This window comes from Molothrus ater, chromosome 1, assembly GCF_012460135.2.
Source record: "Molothrus ater isolate BHLD 08-10-18 breed brown headed cowbird chromosome 1, BPBGC_Mater_1.1, whole genome shotgun sequence".
Classification (NCBI taxonomy): Eukaryota; Metazoa; Chordata; class Aves; order Passeriformes; family Icteridae; genus Molothrus; species Molothrus ater.
Genome location: NC_050478.2, coordinates 40,476,824 through 40,500,263, shown reverse-complemented (window position 1 = coordinate 40,500,263; position 23,440 = coordinate 40,476,824). Strand labels below are relative to the sequence as shown.

Here is a 23,440-nt window from a genome sequence, read left to right as displayed (position 1 = left end):
GTTTAAAACCCTTTAGAGGACATTTGCTCAGAATACTGTAGAGTCCAATGGACTTATACCAAATACATGGTTTTCATCTTCCAACACACTTTTTATTCATCTTTTGAAGTTGGTATCACATTTCAGAATAGCATCAATTGGGATGCTCACACTATGGAAATTCTGTCATCAGATAGAGTTATGTTGGGTGACAATCATTTCAATTTAAAATTACTCATTAAAAAGAAAAGCAGATGAAATGAAGAAAAAGTGAAAGTGCAGTGTATTGAAACTAAGGAAAGAACCAGGTTTTAAGTTACCAACAGCTTTCAAACATTATTTTTCAGAGCATTTTTTGTTGCCTCTCCATAAAAAACAACTGAAACCAACATTTGTCATTCTAAAGTCATCTTCTTTTAAAGTTTACTAATGCTAAGACATTACATTATGAGATTACACAGTATTGTATGTGATATTACTAGTGGAATCTAGCAACAACAGAGGATTACAATGAGCAATATACAGAATCTGAACTAAAGCCATTTCTGCTCAAAAATATCCTTCTTAGCATTTCTACATCAGGAAAAACCCCCTCTATTCTGTACATACAACAGAAACACTAAAAACAAATAGCTCAGACTTAGATTTGCTTCCATGCACTGATTTTCATATTAAAATATTACAAATACCAGATTTCTACAAATATATTATTTTGCAGATAAAATATTACAAATATCCTTCATTTTAACTTTCTGCAGAGCATCAGTGTACCAAACACTTGGTACAGTACATAGGCTACAGACAATACAAAGCTGTCAGAAAACTTCCAAGCATGTTTTGCAAACAGGACAAATCAGTTCAGCTGAATGACATGGCAGGAACTGGCACCACCACGCTACATGCCCCCACTCACTCCAGTCAAAGCAAGCTGGCACTGCAGCCTTCCTGCCCTCTCCCCATCCCTATGATGCTCTTTTCCCTCTGCCCACACAGACAGGCTCAGCAGCCCTGTAGTGAATGAAAGGGAAAGTTAATTTTCTTTAAAGATAAATAAATTTCCTGTTAGGCAATTTTTCAACTAGGTAAATTCCCTGATCCTGTTCACTGTATAACTCCAAAGCCATCCATATGAGGGAATTCAGTGAGATGAGGACAAGAAGAAAGACTGAAGTATCATGGGTACCACTGGCTCGAATTACAGCCTTAATTTCTGCTCCCCACACTCTTTTTCTAAACTCAACTTGACTATACTGGTGCTTGGAGTACACAAATACAAATGCAGATAGAGTGAATTAAGTGGGTTGCCTGCTGTCACCAAAAGGGAAGTTTTACCAGTGCCACATTGCCCTCACTCACCCCCATCACATCATCATTTTTAAGCACCTAACCTCGCAGTGAGTGAGCGAGTCAAAACAGAAAACTAACTCAAATACGTGTAAAAAGGTGCTTCTCAGCTGATTTACACTTTGGAGTAATTAAATCCACTTATCTACTTCCCCTAATTAGCATCATAGAATAACCTGAGGCGGAAGGGACCCACAAGAATCACCAAGTCCAACCCTTGGCTCTGCACAGGTTTAACTTTTATACCACAGCATAGATGGAAATGTAGCAGAGAGGAGAGAAGTCTTTAGGGCCTGGGAAGAGCAGCTGGGTTTCCCCTGCTGGCAAAGCTGGCCAGAAGCATCCACAATTTTCACAATGCCAAAGCACAGGCCTCCAGTGCAAGGATCAGCTATCCCTCTACTGACAGAGAGGTGAAGTGGGTAGGAATGCAACTAAAGGAAACAGGACACAGGGCCATCTGGGAAAAAGCAAGCAAGCAAGCAAAGAAAAAGAAAACCAAAAAGAGAAGACTTCCCTGATAGCCCAGAACAGTCAAAAAAGATTGTCGGGTTTTCTCTTACATTAAACACCCAATCTTCTGTTTGATTATTCAAAAGAAAGAGGCGTAAGACTGATAGCAAGGAGTAGCTCTACTGGTGTTAACACCAGCACAACCAGAACCATGACAGAACTGTGCTCCAGGCAAATTCCTTCTTTTTAGTCCCATGTTGTCAAGTCTACAAATGCTGAAAATGCAGGAAGGAGAGGGCACATCAGGACACTGGGCAGCATCCAGTAGGAAGAATGAGAAGAGAGCTACAGCAGTAATTCAAAAGTAATTATACAACAGTATAAAGGAAACTACTGTAAAGACTATTTATAAACCCATCTACAGCTTTTAGAAGAATCTCTGTTGTGAAGTATCAGTTTCAATTGGTTTTTTTAATTTTAAAAAATGTTTGTATTTACAGGATTTTGCTTTTGTATTTTTAATCAGAAAATATTTATTACTTAACAATGGTTGGACTTGATGGTGTTAAACGTAGCCTAAGTGACTGTATGAAAATTCCAAACAATTTTAATTATCTTACACTGTCTAAGTTTCAGGCTCTGGGTACAACTACCTCTCCAAATAAACCAAATGCAGATGTTCAGTTTAAGCAGTAATGTATTTACTTGTGAGTTTTACTGGAACATCTTAAATATTCTTCCTGGATTCTCAACTATCCATAGCTTTACAATTACAGTGATTTTCCTTCAACAATCTTAAAACACTTTACTGAAGTCAGTATCCCTAGGATTTACACAAAATATTTAAGAAAAAATAAGGTGCAAATATTAAAAATAGCAGATACCAGATAAATCAAATGTGTTCACAAGCAAAGTACCTGCACTTCTGATACTGATGTACAAGCACTTGCAAGATCACCATCAATTCAAGCTATTCATCTCTGCAGTAACATACATGGCAACAACTTTCAAAGAACACCTCAGAAGCAAGACTTCATCAAAAAACAGGACACAACCATGATGTAAAACCATCAACTCCTTTTGCCTTTTTTCAACTATATTACAGTTTCCAGAATAAGAACTTTTTCCCCCTTTTGGAAGTTCACTATTCTGCACGAAGAAAAGTACTTCTTACTCTAATACCAGATACCTGTGGACTAGTCCCTACAGAAGAACCTGCATTTCAACAGTCTCACTCCTGTTTTATTTCATCATGAAAATATTATTCCCAGACAAGTAAGAAATATATTTTCCTACAGTTTGCCCTCTGCATTTGAAAGTTGATACTTTTGGTATCACCCACATCCTCCACACACTTTTCCTGATCTTCTGGGGAGGCTGTTTGAAGAGATCATGGCTTTTCACCACAAAGTGAACCACCACATCACCCCAGACAAATGCTAGCAGCAGCTTTTTCTTCTCCCTCTGCCAGCCCAAACTTGGGCATTTTTGTTAGATCAATTTAACATTCTGATAGTTTACCCTTACCTTACCTTCTGATGAAATTTCCAAGTACCATCAAACATTACAAGGGACAGATGGATGAACACAGCTAATCAAGTAAAGGTTACAAAACGAAGACTAAATACTACAAATACTAAAAAATAAGTATTTTGTAAAAACATACACAAAGTTAGCCAGAATTAAAACCAAAGGCAGGCTTCCAGGGGCTACAGCTAAGTCACTAGCTCCTTGAAAATCAGGTCTAGAGGCAAGGAATCTGTGTGATAGAACTACTGAATGTTTCCTAAAGACTGATCAGCAGATTCCAGAATGCTCCTCTTGGGGACAAGGAACAGAAGATAAAGAACAGTTAAAAAAGTTACAAGATTGCCAAAAAAAAAAGGGGAGAAAGCTACAGAAAAGGGAATACCTTTGTGAAGAGAAATTGTTTTCCATAAAACCTTAGCCCAGTGTAAAGAATTAAAGAGAGAGATTACTTAACTAGGAGATATCCCTATTCACTAAATCACTAAGAAACATAAAATTGATGACTTGGGGTTTTTTTAACAAACAAAATCTGTGGGGTTTGGCAAATCTCAGTGCTCGTGGTTCTCGTTGAATACAATATGTAGGGGTCAAGATTACAGTTGTAATAATAGCCTTCAATGGTTGATCAAAACCCTAAGCTGCAAAAGCTCTTTATTGCCATGGAGGGCCAGGGACCACAGCTGGTCATTTTAATAGTTTTGTTATTTTTCTAAAAATGGCCAAACCCCAAGAAACTAATACACATTAAGAGGAACAAGAACATACTAACCACCAGAACACATCAAATTCACTCTGTATGGAAGCTGGCAAAACAGATGACAAATACTTTGCTGACTTTCTAGTCTCTGACTAAAGGACCCAGGATGGCCTCGAGAACACCATAAGCACCGTGTAGAGCTGTGCTGCAGGCAGCAGACCTTTAAAGGGGAGAGGAGAATGAAATACAAAGCTGCTTTACAGTCCTAACAACAAAAGGGACTCTAGCAGCTTCTCATATTAATTAGAACACTATTACAAGAAGAGGATACCAGGACAAAAGCCTTCCTAGAAGAGTGTCCTGAGAGAAGTCATGTAATCTCCCCACTTCATTCAACACAGTTAGTAACTGATTTGCTCACTCTTTACTCATCCTGCTGGTAGTGAACAGCTCTGCTCTCTCACCTCTTTCACGACTTCAGGTAGCAGGGACACAGATTACTCAGGAAAGTTGAAATCTGCTCTACCCAGCTACTTAAAGAACACTTTCTCCATCCAAAGGGAACTGAGTCAAGCAATTCCAGTAACAGTCTTTGAAATGTGCATTTCTAGTTATACAACCTATAATTTGGATTTTCTTGATTTTTTATTTAGCCACATCCAAAAAATGTTCAAAATGGTACTTTAAATACTATTGCTTTTTCATTAAGAATCACAGTATGTATGAAGAACAGAGAAAGCTTTAGTAACTTTACATCATTTTAATTAGCAATTTTACTACCTCATGCTTTTCTTGGAATTCCAGTTCTATTAACTTTTAAGCATCAGTTATGTTCCTTACTAGAAAAAATGTTTTAGAAAGTTCAGTCAAGGTTCATGAATCCAAGTTAAAATACAACACAATATAAATCTGAAAAGCAATCACTTTAATTATTTTGGGAGATTGAAAAATGTGGAGCCATAAATGGGATCTTCTTTTTTATTACACCTTAATACTTTTTCCTACCAGTTGCCATCAAAGGTAAACAGTTCTGAGTAGACAGATTTCTAAGATACTCTTCTTTTTTAAGCTAAAAAATAAAACTCAAAAAAGTATCAATAAGAACTTCAGCACTAGAAATAGCAGTTACTAAAGTGAAAAGGGAAAAAAACCAAGGAGATGTATGCAGAATTACCATTCTTTAGCCTACATCACATTTAAAAAAAATCTCCACTACAAAGAAGCTGTTTTCCTGGAAGGGAAGGTCTTGTTTTAATCTATGACAAGTCTACTAAAACTTGAATTTAACAGCCATTCTGTCATTTCTTCCACATGCAGATCTATAGTTTACACAGTACTTGAGATGGTTTGGAGAATGAATAACAAGTTTCTAACTAAGTTGCAAAATTGCATTAATTTAGAGGATTCAGTTATTCTTCATGACACTCCATAAAAATTGTTTCTGTGAGGTAAATACTCCATTTCATTACGAAGTTTTGCTTTAGGACACTTGCCTATGAGATAATTATAAGAATACACTGGAAAAGTAAACTTTTCTAAACAACAGAAGGAGCAGCAGAGTGTCCACTGCCTGCTTATTGGCAAACATTCCTTTCATCAATCAGATTATTGGTTCTAGATATTACATTTTTTTTTACAAAAAAATAATCAGATCAATTTTAGTGCATGTATAGCAGTGTTTTGAGTAAGCAAATATGATTAGAGCTTAGTACTCCTCTAGGAAAAGAACACATTCAACTCAAAATTTTCATCTCCATTATTCTGCCTAGCTTATTCCCCTTGTATTAAATAAAAATTACCATTCTTAGGTTAATTCATGTGAATCATTTATGCCTATGTGCATCATAAAAACTTCTCCAACAAGTCTGTATCATCAAATCAGACTGCATCAACTACTCAAAACCTCTGTTTAAAAACACCAAGTCACACATGGGAACAAATTCATTTAGAGATAGACCCATTAAAGTCACAGGAGAGAAAAACAACTTATCTTTCTAAAATCTTAGGGTCTTTTCCGACAATTGTAATTGATGTATCAATTAATCCTTTAAGTATCCAATCCCGTAGCCTTTGGGAGGGCTTCTGTGCCTTTACCGACAAGGAATTCAAGGGGTCAAAGCTACAGAATCATTTCAGCATCCTGCTTTGTAAATCTGAGTCCTAAAAAAAAACCCTACAGAATCCTGTTAAAGGTTAAGAATTTTATCAAAGACATCCAGTGTGAACTGATGGATGATGGACCGGGACCAAACAAACACCTTTATACATATGTAAAATGCTACAGAGTTTGGTAATTTCATTTGCACATCAGTGTTTGCATTCAAACTAGAGCTTAAGCAGTGAGCTTCTACAGAGGTTTTAAAATACAGAAGGACAATATGAAATGACAGAAGTGTTATAATCCAAGTGAAACTAGATCTGTGATACTCTGAAACCCTAATTTAAAGGCAAAAGAAACTTATCAATGCAGCTTTTCTATGCAGTATCCTTTTTTTATTCGTCTTTAAATGTATATGAATAAATTTAATTGTATTTAAAAAGTTCCAGATTTTGAGATCTTTCTAATACTGACAACATTTTAAATTAAGATGGAGTACAGGGATGACAACACCAGGGAAAATTTCCAAAGCTTTAACTTCTCACCATTCTATCATCACCTCAAAGTCAATTTTCACCTTTTTCACTGGCTGAATTTGTTATCTTACATTTTGCTTTCGGGCTCATGTTCCTGCAATATGGCAGTACTGGATTACGAGAATGCAGTTTGCTAAAAGTGAACAATGGCTGTATTACAGCAAGTCTGTAATGCCTAGAAATAAAAGGAAAAGCAGACCTGACAAAGCACACTTTCTTGTTAATTACATGCAGATTGCAAATGCTCATACATCTACTGAGTAATAACTAAAGCCAAGCCGACACAAGGAGATATTTTTACACTGCTGATCACACAGCAAATCCAGTTACAGGGCCTGAAAATTAATTACAGATTAGGACTTAATATTTACTACTGGAAATAATGCAGCTTCAACACATAGACTGTACCATTGTTGAAATATGACAGACTTGCCAGTTAGGAAAACTTAAGTTGTGAGCTACCTATAAAGGGAACACCTCAGCCCACGTCAAATCCCATCTGAAAACAGGTAAGAATTCCAGCAAAATGCAGTAAAGACAGCTAGGGCTGTGGGCTGACCAAGGATTAAACTAGCAGAGCCAGCCCTAATTCCACTATTGTAAATCTTCACTTGGTAACTGATGCAAAATCCTCAACACAATTTTCTGTCACTTAAACAAAAACACCATGCAGGAGGATTTCAGCAACCAAATACACATTCCAGGGTTTTTTCTGAGATGCTAAAATATACCAACAGCACAGACACAATTCAAATCATACATATAGGATAGGGTGACACACTTTTTAAAAAGTCAAGCCCACACATTTGAGCACCTCTTGTCTGAAATCAGTCCCAAGTGTAAAATCCCTATTTTTTCTATGCCCTTTCTAACTAACAGTGAATGGTGTCCAAGAATTTATTGCTTACTTCCACTTGGAGTAAGAAAGAGAGAAAGGTCCTAAAAAACCACAAACTATCTGAATCATATAAACTAAACAAATAACATAAAATAGAGTTAAGCAGTGACATAAGAAACTGTGCAATAACTTGCACCAGAAACAAAAGGTAAGAGGTAAATCCGACATAGAAAGAGCAAAGTACCCAATATGGACGAGGAAGGGATGCAGGAAAATCTAACAACCAACAAATCCCTCAGTTATCACAAGAGGAGATGTTAACCACCTAAGATTTGCCACCATGCTCAATACTATTAATCAGCTGCTCCAGCACTACATAATTTTCAGAAGCGTGTGACAAGGTGTAATGAAAAACAATGTAAATCACAAATAAAAGTTTCATTATAGAAACAAATCTGCCCAAACTCCTGGAGAGCTTGAATATTTAGCTCTTCAGCCACTCCTTTCAAGATAAAATTTACAACTTTCATTCCAAATAAAGAACATCACATACAAATGAAGAGCAAGGCTTATGAATAACAGGATTGAATAACATTCTTCCTGCAATTTAAAAAAAAATTCTTTAACTGGAAGTAAGGATTAAGAGACAAATGAAAAACAATGCCTACCTTTGACTTCTGTACCTCTATAGTAAATGAACAATCAGTACATACAATATAAATGAATGAACATCTTGGAAACTAACATGAGGGATATGATTAAAACACACCAGTGTTCTCAAGTTTCAGAGCATGAGGTGACAAGACTAAAAGCCTGTCAGTTACATTAACACAAGGATTGCAGATGTTATTCTGGTAACTTATGTTATTAGTCACAAAACTTATCTAAAAGAAGTTTAATTAAAAGTTGAAAAAGAACAGCTGAAAAACATCTTTTCCTTTTACTTCTACATTTTTCCCTTTAATTTCAACATTGCTTTATCCCTCATTATTTTATCCTTTCTATCTTTTGAAGCTATAATTTCACTCTTTTCAGTGTATTCTTCTAGCTCTAGTCTTACTGCCCTTGCCACTTTGAAACAAGTCACATCCATTCTGCAAGCCAAATTTTTTCCATTCACTGATAAAACTGCTGTTGTATTTAACAACCTACACTTCCGCCTGACATGAAGAAATAGACATGTTAAGTAACTTAGGAAAAATACCAAAACAGTCTTCAGACCCTCTGTTTTTAAGCCCTATGTCAAGGATAGGTACCAAAATCTGTATTGTCTATCTCAGCTATTGTCCATGACTCTACTTTATGCATCTGTGAATGTTCAAGTAGGGATCCAAACATCACCACCTGAAAATGACAACTATAACCAAGTGCACAGTAAAAATAAAATTAACTTTATCATAACCCATGGCCTCTACCACTAAAAACTGCACCCTACATAGCTTTGGAAGTGCTGCATATAAAAATGAAATTCAGTGCTGGGCTGCAGCACATTGATTTTGGAGAAGGACTAAACAAAATAGTGTAACATTTTCCTAAACTGGGAGAAGCTGTTGACTCCTTCAAAGGCAGAGAGGCCCTCTAGGAAGACCTATACAAATTAAGGGCTGAACAATCACCAACCATGTGAAGTTTAACACAGTTTAACACCCGGGATGGAGCAATTCTGAATGTACAGACAGACTGGGGGGAAAAGCATCTGGAGAGCAGCACTGCAGACAAGGACCTGGGGGTCCTGGAGAGCTGAATGAGAGTCAGCAGTGCCCTGGCAGCCAGGAGGGCCAGCCCTGTCCTGGAGGGCATCAGGGACAGCATCACCAGCCAGGCAAGGGAGGGGATTGTCCTGCTCTGCTCTGCACTGGGGCAGCCTCACCTTGAGTCCTGTGTGTTTTGGGCTCCACAATACAAAAAGAATATAAAACTTTAGAAGAGCATCAAAAGGAGAGCTACAAAGTTGGTGAGGGGCCTAGAGGAGAGGAAGGGCCTAGAGGCACTCAAGGAGCAGCTGAGGTCACTTGTTTGTTCAGCCTGGAGACTGAAGGGAGACCTCACTGCGGTCTACAGCTTTCTCACAAGGGGAAAAGCAGAAGCTTTAAGCAGAGTTACAGGAGGCTTTTTAAGCTGGATATTAGGAAAAGATTTTTCACCCAGATGGTGGCTGAGCACTGCAACAGGCTCTCCAAGGAAGTTTGCATGACACCAAGCATGAGAGAGTTCAAGAAGTGTTTGGACAACACACTCAAGCACGTGGTCTGATTCTTGGGGAAGTCTTGGGGAAGTCAGGGCCAGGAATTGGACTTGAGGATTCTTGTGGGTCTATTCCAACTCAGGATAATCTGTGATTTTATGAACATAAAATCTTGTGAACATGTTTACTACTGATTTATTTATTGGAAATAATTACCTAATGACACAACCACAGCTTCTTCCCAAACTACGGCTATCAAAAAACTCCTCCCATAGAAATCACAACATAATTCACAGGTTCTACATTCTGAGCTTCAGAGGACTCCTTGATATTCACTCTCTACTGCTCTTCAAAGCCATGAGAATACTTGTGTCTTTTGTGACCATAAAATGAATTATCAGTCATGGTAACAATTTACAGAACTGTGATCCTCCCTCTTTTTCTCATATTTGAGCCAAGAAGCAGTTAACAACGATGACATTAAAACCTACCACACCAGGGTATTTGGGTTAACACCTTCCTAACATGAACAGGGCAGCTCACACCTCTTGCAGCAATTGTTCCAGTTTCTCTACTACTTCACTTAGACATCTCCACGTTTAGTTCATTCTGAGGTTTTTAACAGAACTGTATAAGCCAGAAACTGATGGGGAGCGGGGGAGGGAAGCAAAAGATAGTGGATAACAAGGTAGCAGATTTAGAGAGGTGTTAGTAAGCAATGTCACTGCTCAGATGAATCTCAGTATTGGTGCCACACAGCAGGTACACCCTTAGCAGTCCTACCACAGCTAACATACAATCACAGTATAGTTTGGGAGGAACAGATAATGTCATTACACACATAAATATGGAAGCAGAATGCCAATGACTTCAGTGTTTGGTGTGTTTGGTGCCATGCCTTTTGTTTTGCACTGAAATCACAACAGGTTGAATTGCTGGGATTAGCTCAGTTGGTTACAGCATGCTGCTAACAACACCAAGGTTGTGGGTTTGATCCCATTATGGACCATTTACTTAAGAGTCAAACGATCCTTGCAGGTCCCTTACAGCTCAGCCTATTCTGTGAATCTGTGAATTAACTAATGTAATAACTAGGCTTTTTCCACAGGACAACTGGGAAGTGAAATTACGCTGTAGATGAACATCCACCACTTGAAATGCCATGCTAAATTCTATTATGTTTTCTTGATTGAGTAAGAGATCAATGCATAGAGGATACCATCAATAAACCCAGAACTTGACTACTATACGAACGCCTTCTTTGCAAGGCCTGGAAACCCAGGCGCAAGACACGTTTCCATCAGAAACCGAGAGCCTGGCCTCGGCCAGCATCCTTCAGCTTCTGGAGAAGCAGCCACAGGCGGCAGGGACCGAGGTGCACAGCCACGACCACTGCAGGTCACCACCACCTACGGGAGACTCAACCCCTTGCATTAGCTGAAGGGAATGGCCTTTTAAGACACCAAGCCGAAGGCACCTGACTCGGGAACTCTGGGCACAGCGACTGAACACTACATGGGTATGAAGGCCACGGGCTTACATTCACTCCTGAGGACACGTGTCTATAACCATTCGGACAAGACCTCGGTAGCAGGAAGCCGAGCACAGCATAATCTTGGTGCTTTGCCCTTACGTTTGTTACACAGCCAGAGAGGCTACAGCAGGCACCCGCAGGCACCTGGACGCCCCGGAGCTGCCTTCGCCCGGCGTCCCGCCGCTGGAGGTCACGGCGGCGGCAGCAGAGCGGCAAGGAGGGAAGCAGGGAGGCGGCGCCGGGAGCCCGCTGAGGGCACCCGGAACGTCCCAGCACGCCAGGAACCTCGCGGAGGCCGGGCAGGAGCCCCCGAGGGTGGCCCTTCCCAGCACCCACCGGAGGTGCGCCGCAGCCCACGCCACCGCCCTCTCCGGTGGGTGTGAAGGGCCAGCGGAAAGCGACGGGGGTTTCCCACAGGAAGCTTGGCGAGGCGAGCGGCGGTGGGGGAGAGGAGGGCGGGGGTGAAGTGAGTATGTCTGGGGGGCGCTCCGCCGCCCCGCCGTCCTCCCTTCTTCCCTCCCTCTTTCCCGCCCGCCCGTCGGCCGCCCCTACCTGCGGCGCCGGGGGCAGGCTCCATCTGCGGCCCCACGCAGCGGCGGCAGCTGCGCACAGTGTGCGCGCGCTTCCCCGGCCCTGCGGCGCAGGCGCGGTGCGGCCCGGCCGCTCGTGCCGCTCCTCCCCGCGCCGGGCGGAGACCGGGGGCGGGAGCGCTGAGGGCGGAGGTGCCGTGCATGTGGGCACGGGGGCGGCCCTGCGGCACCGCAACTAGGCCGCCGCCGCGACTGAGCCGCCACCGCGGTGATTTCCTGACCGTGGGTGGCTCGTACGTTGTGAGTCACCGAGGGATCACAAAATCACAGAATGGTCAGGTTGAAACGGGGCCGCAGTGGGTCATCCGTTCCAGCCTACCTGCGCAAACAGGGTCGTCCTGGAGGATTGCGTCCACATCGTTCTGGAGTATCTGTGGTGAGGGACACTCCACACCGTCTCTGGGCAAGCCGTTCCGGTGCGTGGTCACCCGCACAGTAAAAAAAATCTTCCTCATGTTTCAGATGGAGTTCCCTGGGCATCAGATTCTGCTTGTTGTCTCTAGTCCTATTCTTTGGCACCACCGAGCAGAGCCCGGCTCCATCCTCTTGGCACCCCTACTTTAGATATTTATAAACATTGATAAGGTCCCTTGACAGATGTTTCTTCTTGAGACTGAACAGGCCCAGCTCCTTCAGCCTTTCCTCATAAGAGAGATGCTCCAGTGCCCCGTTCATCCTCATTGCCCTCCACTGGATCCACTGCAGGAACTCCATGTGTCTCTCCTACTGAGGAGCCCAGAGCTGGGCTCCTGACAGGCCTGGGTGCTGAGCACCAAGTTCCCAGGGAACCCCAGGGAAGCTTGTGTGTGTGTCTGCCTGTGTGCAGCCGCTGACAGGGACTGGTGTCACATCCTCCAGCCCTTGGGTGCCTGAGGCTTCCACAGCAAGGACTCGAAGTGGCAAATGAGAATTTCATTGGTGGCTGTTTTCATCAATGACTTAGTTTCTGACCATAAAAAGGGGCTTCCCAGTCATTGGACATGAGGCCCCTTCTCATGCCTCAGTGTCGCTGGGACCACGTTCCTGTGATAGCAGGGCGGTTGACAGAGGAACCAGGAAATCTGCTGTCCCATCTACAACTACTAGTTAGGAGTCTGCAATATATTTGAAATATTTGGTCAATAATTGACCAACCTTTAGTTTCATGAGGCAAGAATAACCACTTTGGGACACAAAACATGGAGTAAAAAAATTAATTTGAAAAGTGATAAATTTCCATAAATTGTCATACACTTTAAAACCCAATAACATGATTCCCAAGACATTAAGAGAAATGAGGAGTGAGGAGACATATCTGAAATTCGGGTCTTGTTTTAATAAATACAAGCCAGGATTTTCAGAAAGCCTACCCTCTTTTCCTATCTTTAACATTTTAAACTGACAAGTGATATAAAAAATTAGTCATTTTATGCAGTAGCCTCTTACAGGAGGCTGCAAAAATTCTTCCAAATATAACATTTCCTCTGTTACCTGGCATTGTTACGTTCATTGGAAAGGTGAGTCTTAAACATTACATTCTCAGGGAAGTGAGAAACCCAGGAGCCTTCCCCAAACTTCCAGATTGTATGCCTCTGGAAGATAATAAGCAGTCTAGAAAATTCAGTAGGAGGAATTTAGATAATGCCATGTTATTTATTATTGAAATTATTTTCCGTCAAAGTTTCAAGTGCAGTTTTTCCCCAGATTGACATTATTTTCCCCATTTGAAAATGTAGTCCTTTTATTAGGAAATATATTGTTTCAACTTGAGGCCACACTAAGAGCCAAGTTCTTCGTGTTGATACATTCACAGAAATTAGTAGAGCGTGATGTAGGCAAAATCTTCCACATGAATGCTTTTGGCCTTACTGATCCAGAGCATTTCTGCTTTATACCATTAAGTGCCTTTATGCTTTTCTTTTTTTAACCACAAGTTTGATCTCATTCCTTAGAGTAAAATATGAATATTATAATTCTTTTCTGTAATTTTAACTATGCCACTTCAGTTAATGTTTATAAACTGTTTTGAGAATTTTAATTGAACAGAGCAATGCAAATGCAACGTGTCAATTTATTTGTATTTGTTTTATTAAGGGATTTTGGCTATCCCACTTCTGCAGTGAATATAAGAGAGTGTTAAAAAAACGATACCAGCCAATCTGCAAAGAGTTCTTATATAATCTACGAAGAGAAAATACAAGAAAACACATGATACAAAGAGGAGCTTTCAGCATGAGAGCCAAAAAAGGGGAATGTATGCTTTCCAAGTAAGTTGAGTCTTTTAAAAAAAGGCATTATTTTAGTTAGTAATTTTGCTGCTCTTAAACTCTTGGCTACTGATACTTTACATATGCCCTGCAAAATTAGAACTATGAAGGTGTCTTTTACTGATGAAGATCTTTGAACTTACATGTTAATTTGATCAGTTTCAGGTCAGAACTTTGCTGCTTCTTTCATGGAAACAGTACCTGCAAAAATAAATGTCCAATAGCTTTGTAGCTTGGAGAAGTTGTCCTCTGCTGCTGCTGCTGCTTCTTCCAGTAGCAGGTCTGGAAAGCAGAAACAGAACTTTCTAGAGTTTTATTTCCAAGTCTGACAGACAAGAAGTGCAAAAGGGACTAAGACGCACCTTGAGAAAATAAGAACAAAGGAAAAAAAGTTGATAGAACAACTTTGTTCTGGAGATTTGAGGGTCAGAAATAGGTTTTTGAGGGAGGGCTTATGCAGCTGTGAGTCTGATAAGAGTCTCCTGCTTTTGGGGTTAGCAGAAATGATCAGAAATGAGAAAGTATCAGAGAAACTGTTATCTTGACAGATAAGCAAATGAGGCTGACATGCAGAGGAGGAATGGAATAAGACAGTAAGGTAGCAACTGTCCACAAAGGGCTTTAAATTAGGAGTAATATCTTGTGTCTGACTTGGGAGCCAGTGCAGTGATCCCAGAAAGTGGCACAATGGCTGACTCAATGACACAGGATAATTATGTTCTTACAGCAGCTTGAATGAACAGAAGCAGAACAGTTTTTGCTACCAGAAAAGAGAAAGTTACTGTGTGAGAGATGTGAAGTGTTAAGTGCCACTTGAAGAGTTTTAGTAGCACAGATAAAAAAGCAAAACTTTGTAAATACATGTTCTTCATGCTTTTATATGCTGTCTTGATGTTAATAAGATCATCTACTTATATAGAGAAAAGAATTGCTTCCTTCATTAATATGGAAGTGCCTGTGAAAATGAGCTCCATGCTGTAGGAGCATTCAAGGGTATAAAGGGATAGTTTAATTAAAAAAAGAAAAAAAAGAAAAAAAGTGCAAAGTGGGTCTTCCTTAAACATGAGGTCTAACTTGTATCCTACCCCAGGAGAGAGTTTTGAAATGACATCTGGAGTATGCAATTTGTGTTTAGTCAGATCTTTTTTAATATGAATCTTGCACAGCTTGGGCAGCCCTGTGAAGTTGTACTGAAATGTGTGGGGCATTTGCCATGTAGCACTTTGATACAAGTTTGTACCGTATGCTTCACTTAACTGAGACACTTACCTGGTAAACTTGCTTAATTGGGACGTCTCCTGGGGCACTGGTGTAAGACCAGTACTACTTAATACACACAACTGCTACTTAACAGGGCCCTAAAAGAACAGTGGCTACTGCTGAGTGACCCTGGTTATTCAGTGCTGCCTATGTAATCTCTCTGTCACAGTTTCCTGGAATTTGTCTATACAAAGAAAATACTCCCTGCAATTAATTCCCTGAGGGTAAAATACTGGGTGAAGTATTGGAAATACACTGATGATGGTGGTCACAATTGGTGCACTGATTGTTACAGTGGGGAAGGTATGATAACTTCCCTTATAGTCTTGAAGGATGATTGAGAGAATGTTTTTCTTACAAAATTTTTAAAACCCTATATAGTCAGAAGTAGTGGTGTTGGGTTACAGTAATTTCTGTGTTTCTAAGATTCATATTGTTATTTGATTAGCTAATCGCCCATTTTCCAAAGTGTGAACATATTTTCACACTTCAACCAAGACAGTGTTAACAAAGAAACTATAGATAGCAATAGAGATTAATTATCTGTCCCGTGAGTCTCCACACCTTGCTTTTACCAGATAAAGAGAGCCTATCTGTCTGCACACAGGTGTGATTTTTTTTTTAACAATAGTCTTGGTCAAATGAGTTCAAAGGCTTATTTTCAAGTGGCACCTCTTAGACACGTTTGTTCACTGTTGATGTTTTTGATCTTGTTTCATGAAATACACCTACCAGTAAAGGGTTGTGATTCTTTGCTAAGCTTACCCATGTGAAATTCATTCATAGGTGTGAGATGTGGGGGAACTTTAAATGAGAATATTTAAAATCAAATAAGTGTTTCCTTCTTTTCTGGAGGGAAAGTACTCTTACTGAAGTCACTGCAAAGTTGTTGAGGGCCTTATTTGCAATTGCCATCTGAGATTTTCACTGACTTGAGACATCTTCTAGAAGAGGGAAAAACACGAAGGAGTTTTAGTGTCTTTCTGTTATATAAGTTGCAGCATTTTGTATTTATTCCCCCACAGAATTAAACCCATCCATATGTCTCTTCAGGATAGGACGTCTTTACAGCAGAATCTGTTACTGTAGGAAGAAGCATTAAGCATATTGAACTATTTTTGCCCTGTCTCATGAGTCTCTAATTTTGCCTGTTCTGGGTTTTAGTGGATGCCAGTGTGTTGCAGACCTCTGAACCTGCAGCCTGTCAAGGCTCACTTAAATGATGTGAGACTTCTGCAATATTTTCACAGTGCAGGCACTGGCACTGCATTGCCTTGGCCTCTCTCTTGCTCTCAAAGAACAACTGGATTGTTGCTTGGTGGCAGGCTCTGTGGTGGTAGTGCCTATCTCGAGTCCTGTGGACTGTTTTTACCACTTCACCAAGAATGCAATCATTCCCTTCATGGGCCTGACCTTTCCACTCAAGTTTCAGGACAGCTGGGACCATCTAATCAGGGTGACTACCAAAACTTGCTGTCTCTAGCAAGATGTCACTGAAGTTATATATGGGAAGCTGGCCATCTGCTAAAGCAAAAAAATTGCATCAAATAATAATTCTTTTTGCCAGTCACTACTAGATTTGATTGGCAAAGTGAAAAATTTGAAAAAGAAATTCCATTTCTTTTCTGAGTCTGCACACAAGAGCACACTCTTTCACTGGCTTCTGTTTGCTGAAAAATTCCTCTTTTATGTCAGCAGATTCAGATGTATCCCAAAGCTATAAGCTCTACAGCAGGTGTAAATCATTAGACTGTCATTAAGATTTTTAGGTATTATTAGTTCAGTACTGGAAAAGGAAGGGACGGTCTGCCACCAAAACAAAGCAGACTGTAAGCTTTCATCATTTGATTTACCTTGCTTACAAGAAGAGTTACTTTTCAGGCTGTGGTCAGAATGCTTTTCTGTCTGAATACATACACAACAACTATAGGGTGACTCTCACTTGTATTGCAAGTTTTGCTTAGAAATTTATTTGAGTCATTACTAGAGCTTAGAATTTTCATTTTCCCTCCTTGCAGCTCTGCATCCAGTCATGTTTTATTTCTGTTCATGAAGTTCTTTGAAAAGCTACTTAGCCATTCTCTTGCTTTACCCTTTCCCATTTTTTAACATTTATCTTCCAGGATTAGCCCTTCTCTGTGCCACACAGAGAAGGGCTAATCCTGGAAGAGAAATGTTAAAAAATAAATGGTTCAGTGTTCAATGTGGCTTCTAGGCCACAGTGACTACTTTGTGGTGCAGTCCTCTAGGTATATGAGCTGGCACAAGAGCTCTTCTTGCTGTCTTTGCATCAGTACTAGCCTGGATATTTCCTAATCACTCCTTGGTATGGTTTTATTTTGTTTGGGTTTTTTGTGCCACAGCAGAGAACATCTCTATGGAGGCAAGCTCTGAAATTCTAAGGTACTTTCCAATCCATTCTTTAATGCAGACAGAGGTTACAGCTCCACCCTTGGTGTCAGGAGTTGTATTACAAGTACAGAAAAAGAGTAAGCCTTTAATGACTGAAATGCACTACATAGTCCTGTTTGAGTGCTAGTCTTGTTTGTATGTACTCATTTTGTTTAGTAAATCCCTGCTTACAAAATACAAATCCTCTTAACTGCTGGTTGAGCCTTTAAGAATCATTGTCTGTTTCTTAGTTCTGGAAATGTTTGTCTCTCATAGGGCACACCATCCTGTAATGTAGGATCACCATTCTGCCTTGAGGTACAACTGCAGTAGTTGCTTCTTCCGTCTCTAAACCACAAAGAACCTTAGAGATAGGAAAAAGCCACCACAAAGAGCTTAAGCAGTTTGCCTGGCACTGTGGAGGAATGCTAGTGATAGACTAAAGATCTGAAGATCAAGCTCCTCAATTTATAGTCCATTCAGATTACTTGAGATCGTAACACTACTCATAATTCAGGAAATTAAGCCTAAGTACAATCCATACTTCTACATTTGGATTGTCATCATTGGAAATTATAAGATCCAAGTCATCAGGGCAGAAGAAAAAGGTGATGAAATAAAAGCTACTTATTAATGTATGTAGAGATGAATGCTGAAATGAAAGAGAAAGAATGTCATTGCCAAATGTGATCCTGGTGCCATCTCAAAAATCTTTCTGTCAGCAGATGGCTTCTTTTTGCATGCACCTAGCTCTCAGTATTTAACTTACAGTAAATCCTCACACTTATCCAACCGCATTCACAGTGTTACATAATTATCTATGATGTTATATTTGCATACCTGCTTAGTTTATATTGTTGAGAAGTCTTTGGTTGGTTGTCTTTTTCTCCATGAAATAAAAAATACAATCTAAGATACGGGGATTTTATCTTAACATTTACATTTGAATATCTGTCCTGCATTTGTTTCTAATTCAAACTTGTCGCTTAAATTCTGATAAACAGAATGTGAGTGGAGGAAGGTGCTTTTCTACCCCAACAGATATGGTCAGAACATGTTTTTTTGTAAAATCTTTTCCATCCTCTTTAGTTTTTAGGTGCATAAGAGTGATGCAACAATAATAACTCTGAACACTTAGCTTCTCTATATTCACCAGTCTGGAAAATTCAATGTGACTTTAACACTACTCTACTAAGGAACCTCAACTGACCAGCACTGATTCTGAGGTTTTAGTTACTGAGGTATGGATGTTGTCAAGAGGAAGAATTGGCAGTCATATAACTCCATAACCTGAAATTCAGTAAAGGAAAAAAGTCTTACATGCTTCTTTGTAAGACATCCATTGCTTTGAAAATCAACTTCTTAGTTCCTGGTATCTTAATCTATGTTGTGCAGTTAAGCATTTGCCTGTTTGTGAGTATAGGAGACTTATTGGTGAAGGCAGTGAAATTATAATGTCCCATATTTTTGAGCTGAGAGATAAACTCTTGTTGTACCTGCAAACAAATGTTATTTCTACCCTCATCTCCCTTTCTCATCTCTTTTTTTGTGTTGCTGAGTGTGGTTTTACAGCTGCTGTACTTTCACCTACTGGCATTCATTTCAGTGTTGAGTGAGTGCTGAATGCAGGGAAGATCTGATTTGAAAACTAAGCTCTCAACATGTATTTCTCTGCAGTCTGATTCTGGTGTGTACCTAATTCCCTGCCTGGGATATGTGCATCCCTAAGTAATACAAGCTTTGGGTGATTCCAGTTCTGATGGCTACTTGGTGGGGGTCCAGCAAGGGTTGGTCACTGCTGATGTGTCAGACCATGGTGTTGTCTAAAGAATCATGAGATATGTTTTGGACTGATTAATGTGACGTGTTGTAATACGCAGAATCAAGGTGAAAACTCAAGCAATTTGTCCCATTGATTCCAGTTGCATTTAGGAGTCCATAAGAGCCTGACAACTTCCACATTCAAATTCTTTGCTGCAAAGCATTTGGTTAACCATGTCCTTTGCTTTACTACCAATGTTCAACTTTTACTCACAACTGAAAATTATACGAGGACATGTATGTCCTCATGTATTGTAATGTAATTGAAGCTTGAGACAGAAATGGATACTCAAGAGAAACCCTTGGCAAAATTAGTAAAACAAATCCTTGAAGATCTGGGAAGTGCTGGACAGTTCTGAAACTTCAGTGACAATGGTAACAATATTAATTTAGGGCAAACTGAAGCTGGGAGTTGAATACAGATACTATGATTTAGGATTTCATAGTTCTCTCTTTGCTCTCCAATTAAATAGGTAGTTAAGGTGTATCCTATATTTCTCAACTTTTCCTAATAAAATGCAATGTTGGATGATGGATTTACTATTTTTATTATTTACTATTTATTCAGCATTAGTCAGATCATTGTGCATTATTAGCATCAGTATGAGGGATTTGAGTCTTATTTTTTCAGGCATTGTTAGCATATCTGCTCCAAAAATCTTGAGTATAAACAATTGAAATGGCCTAACAAGCAGAATTGAATAAGGGCAAAGAGAGCAAGAAGACATTACAAATGTCATATTTAGCATGAAAACATCTACTGTGTATCTGTTACCATTATACATTGGTAATATATGTGAAATGTAGTAAAAGTTTCATATATACAGATATTAATTCTCTTTCTGACTTATTGTACAGAATTAGAAAGGAGCATATCATCAGATATGACTAAATGGGGATGTGTCAAAAGAAAGTGTAACTTTAATATTTAGCTTTCTGTCATGTTTTTACATAACTGGGACTAAGTGTTAATCAGCTCAGAAAAGCAGGGATTTTTGGTCAGGTGTTTTCAAATTCATTCTTTCTTGGAGATTCCCCTCCCCCACACACACTTTTTAGAACACCTTTTATTTAATTTCAGTGACTAATTCACATTTTTGAGAAAAGAATATTCAGTCCTCCAAACTTTCAGTAAGTTTCATAACATTTCTGAGATTTTCCAGAACTTTTACAACAAGATTATGAGAGAGCTAATTTGGTATCTCTGGTAAGTCAAAGGATTGAGATAAATGGAAGACAATATTTTTAAAAATGACCAGTTACATAAACAAACATAGAGAAATAGAAAGGCAGAGAAAACAATTAAAATGCCCATTCTCTCAGTCTCTGTGCTTTATTTTGAATGGGTACTTGGAAATGTAGCTGAATCCCTGCAGTGGATAAACCAACTGTTTTTTTCATGAGCTCTGTGTTCTATGACACAAACATGTAAATCTCCCTCAGTATCATAGTTTGTATTCAGTTATGTACCAAAAAGTTGACTGCAATGTGTGATGAATCAATTCCCATGCTGGGATAAGCTGTAGAAAGGGAAGTTGAAGTTTGAATTTCATGATTTTCTGATGCAAAGCAGCAGATTAGGAGTAACAGCTAGATTTTAACCCCTGAGTTCTAAAGAAACACTGCATTTGGAATGTCAGATTAACTCTTTTTCACTTGGCTATCACTTAGCCAAAAATTAGGGAAAATTTTGAATTTATTCTTTTTAAGCTCTGTCTGGTTTTCCCAAGCAGGAATATATGTTAATTTAAAAAAATAAAGCAGTTTGCTGTACCTTCAGGCTTCTAGAAGAGTATGATGTTTAAGAATGTCTCACATTGATTTCAGTTCTGGATTTCATTGTGGAACACAGAGCTACTCATATGTGAGAGACATAGAATGCAATCCTAACCAGGACACCTGCCATTAGTGCAAAGTCCTTCTAGGAAGGTGTAACCAGCTGTGGTGGCAGTTTAAGCTCTATTCATATTCTAATCACATCTTCAACAAAGATGGAAATGTAAAGGATTGTTCCAAAGAAAATCTTAAAGTACCTAGTGTTGTGTAATTAGAATAACATTCTGAACTCTTTAACATTAAACTGAAATGACTGTGCAGGTGATGCTCCATCCATCTACTGAATGCAATTTGCATTGAATTCTTTCTTGCCTAGTCCGTGTTCTGAGCTAGCACTTGGCTAGAGCACGGCTCTACTGCACTGACATAATTCTTTTCATATTGGGGCAACATACAGAGACCATTTCATTAACTTTCTATTCATCAAGCCATGTTCTGCCTTGAATGTAAATAATTCAAAATGTCCACTTCAGCATAATTTTTCCCCCATAATTTCCTTCCATTGGTACAGCAAAGACCCCGCAGTGTGCGGGGAGTGGGTACCAAGCAGGTTAGGGAGCCACAAGCTTACAGCCAAGGAGTGCTGGTTCCTTGGTGGGGTGACACTCACTCTCCAGGGCCAAGGCCATAGAAAGCACCTTTGGGAGAGCTCCTGCTGTGGTGAAGCAGCACTGGGAGGGTGGGAAGCAGCTGCAGGCAGAGTGCTGGCCAGCCTGCCTGCTGGAGGGCCAGGGCCAGGGCAGCACAGAGCCAGGGTGGGGAAAAGCGGCAGAATCTCTGCGGCACGGTTCTTGCCAGGTTAGGGAATGTGTAACGGAGCAGCTGTTGGATATGCAGTGACAGCTACCACGACCACCATGGCTTTGCTGGCTGACAGCATGTCTCCCAAAGGGGGGTAAAGCATGGGCTACTCCAATCAGATGTTCATTCGGAGAAAAATGAACTTTCTGTCATTCAAGTCCTTGTGGGTACTGCAAAGAGAACAAAAGAATACAGTCATTAAAAAAAAAAAAAAAAGAAGTCACTGGCTACTGACCTGCCTGTCAATAAGCATTAAAGAAATGTGGTGCTGAGAAACTACCAAATTTGTTTTAAAGAGCAATGCTAATGTCAAATACAAAGTCAGAATTGATGTTGATCTGTAGCAATCGTGCTAAAATCAAGAGATACTTTTGGTTTTATTGTAAAGGAAAAATCCTCCACAAAAGATACTTGCATTAGCAAGGGAGAAAATCTGCAGCTGAATTAGGGAGAGACTAGAGGAGGGAAAAAGATAATTTTTCATTCCACTGAGTTTGGATATCCTCACAGTTCACAACAGCAATTAGGCATTTGAAATTGGCAGTGAACTCTGGGAAAGGATGAGCATATTGTCAGAATAGTTGTGTTTTTCAGAGAAGTGCATTCACTCTGACTCAGGGAGGAGCTGGAGTCTGCAGTGAAGGGAGAGCAGCAAGTACTAGCATACATAAAACTCTTTGGAGTTGGAGGCTTGCTACCATAAAGGAACCATTTTTTTAGGAAGGATCTGCAAGGCCTTCAAAAGAAGATGTGCACATACCAGTTCTGTTTCTGCATAATTAAATTCATAACCTGTTTCAGAAAAGGAAAAGAGCTTTGAGGTTTCACTTCAGCTTTTACTGTCTTTGATGTACATCAGAAATACCCTCCTAGCTTTTCACACACTTCTAGTTAGAAGACTACTGTAATTCTGCAAGTAGTGTGCCGTTCTGGCTAGGTGGTTTTGTCTTAACCTCTTCTTAACACCTTTTCATTCAGTTTCTCTCTCCTCTGTCATTTACTCCAGACCACTTCTGACTTCTGCAGTATGAAAAAACCCAAGTAGTAATGTAAATAAGTCTGAATCATACTTGTTTAAAACAAGTGGGTTTTTTCACTTCTGTCCATTTTATCATGTTTGAGGCTTCTACATTTTTCTTGTATATTGGTGGTTAGCTGGAAGGACATATAGACATTAAGACCTTTGGGAGAGATTTTTCCTGCTTTTCAGTTGAAAGCAGGTCACTGCTCTTATTGATTTCTGGACTACCAGATATTGTATGTGTCAATGTCAAGTTTTAGGTCTCCTCTTGTGATGGCAA

The 23,440-nt window shown here is 39.8% G+C and overlaps 1 protein-coding gene across 1 annotated transcript in view; it reads right to left on the bottom strand.

The window, feature by feature from the left end:
• The window catches only part of CMC1 (C-X9-C motif containing 1), a 43,603-nt gene extending 31,761 nt beyond the window's left edge, over positions 1-11,842 (bottom strand). The window contains exon 1 of the mRNA XM_036397481.2: positions 11,747-11,842. Coding sequence (XP_036253374.1) covers positions 11,747-11,771 — 25 coding nt within the window. The 5' untranslated portion in view covers positions 11,772-11,842. The remainder of the gene's footprint in view (positions 1-11,746) is intronic.
• Positions 11,843-23,440: the final 11,598 nt, after the last annotated feature.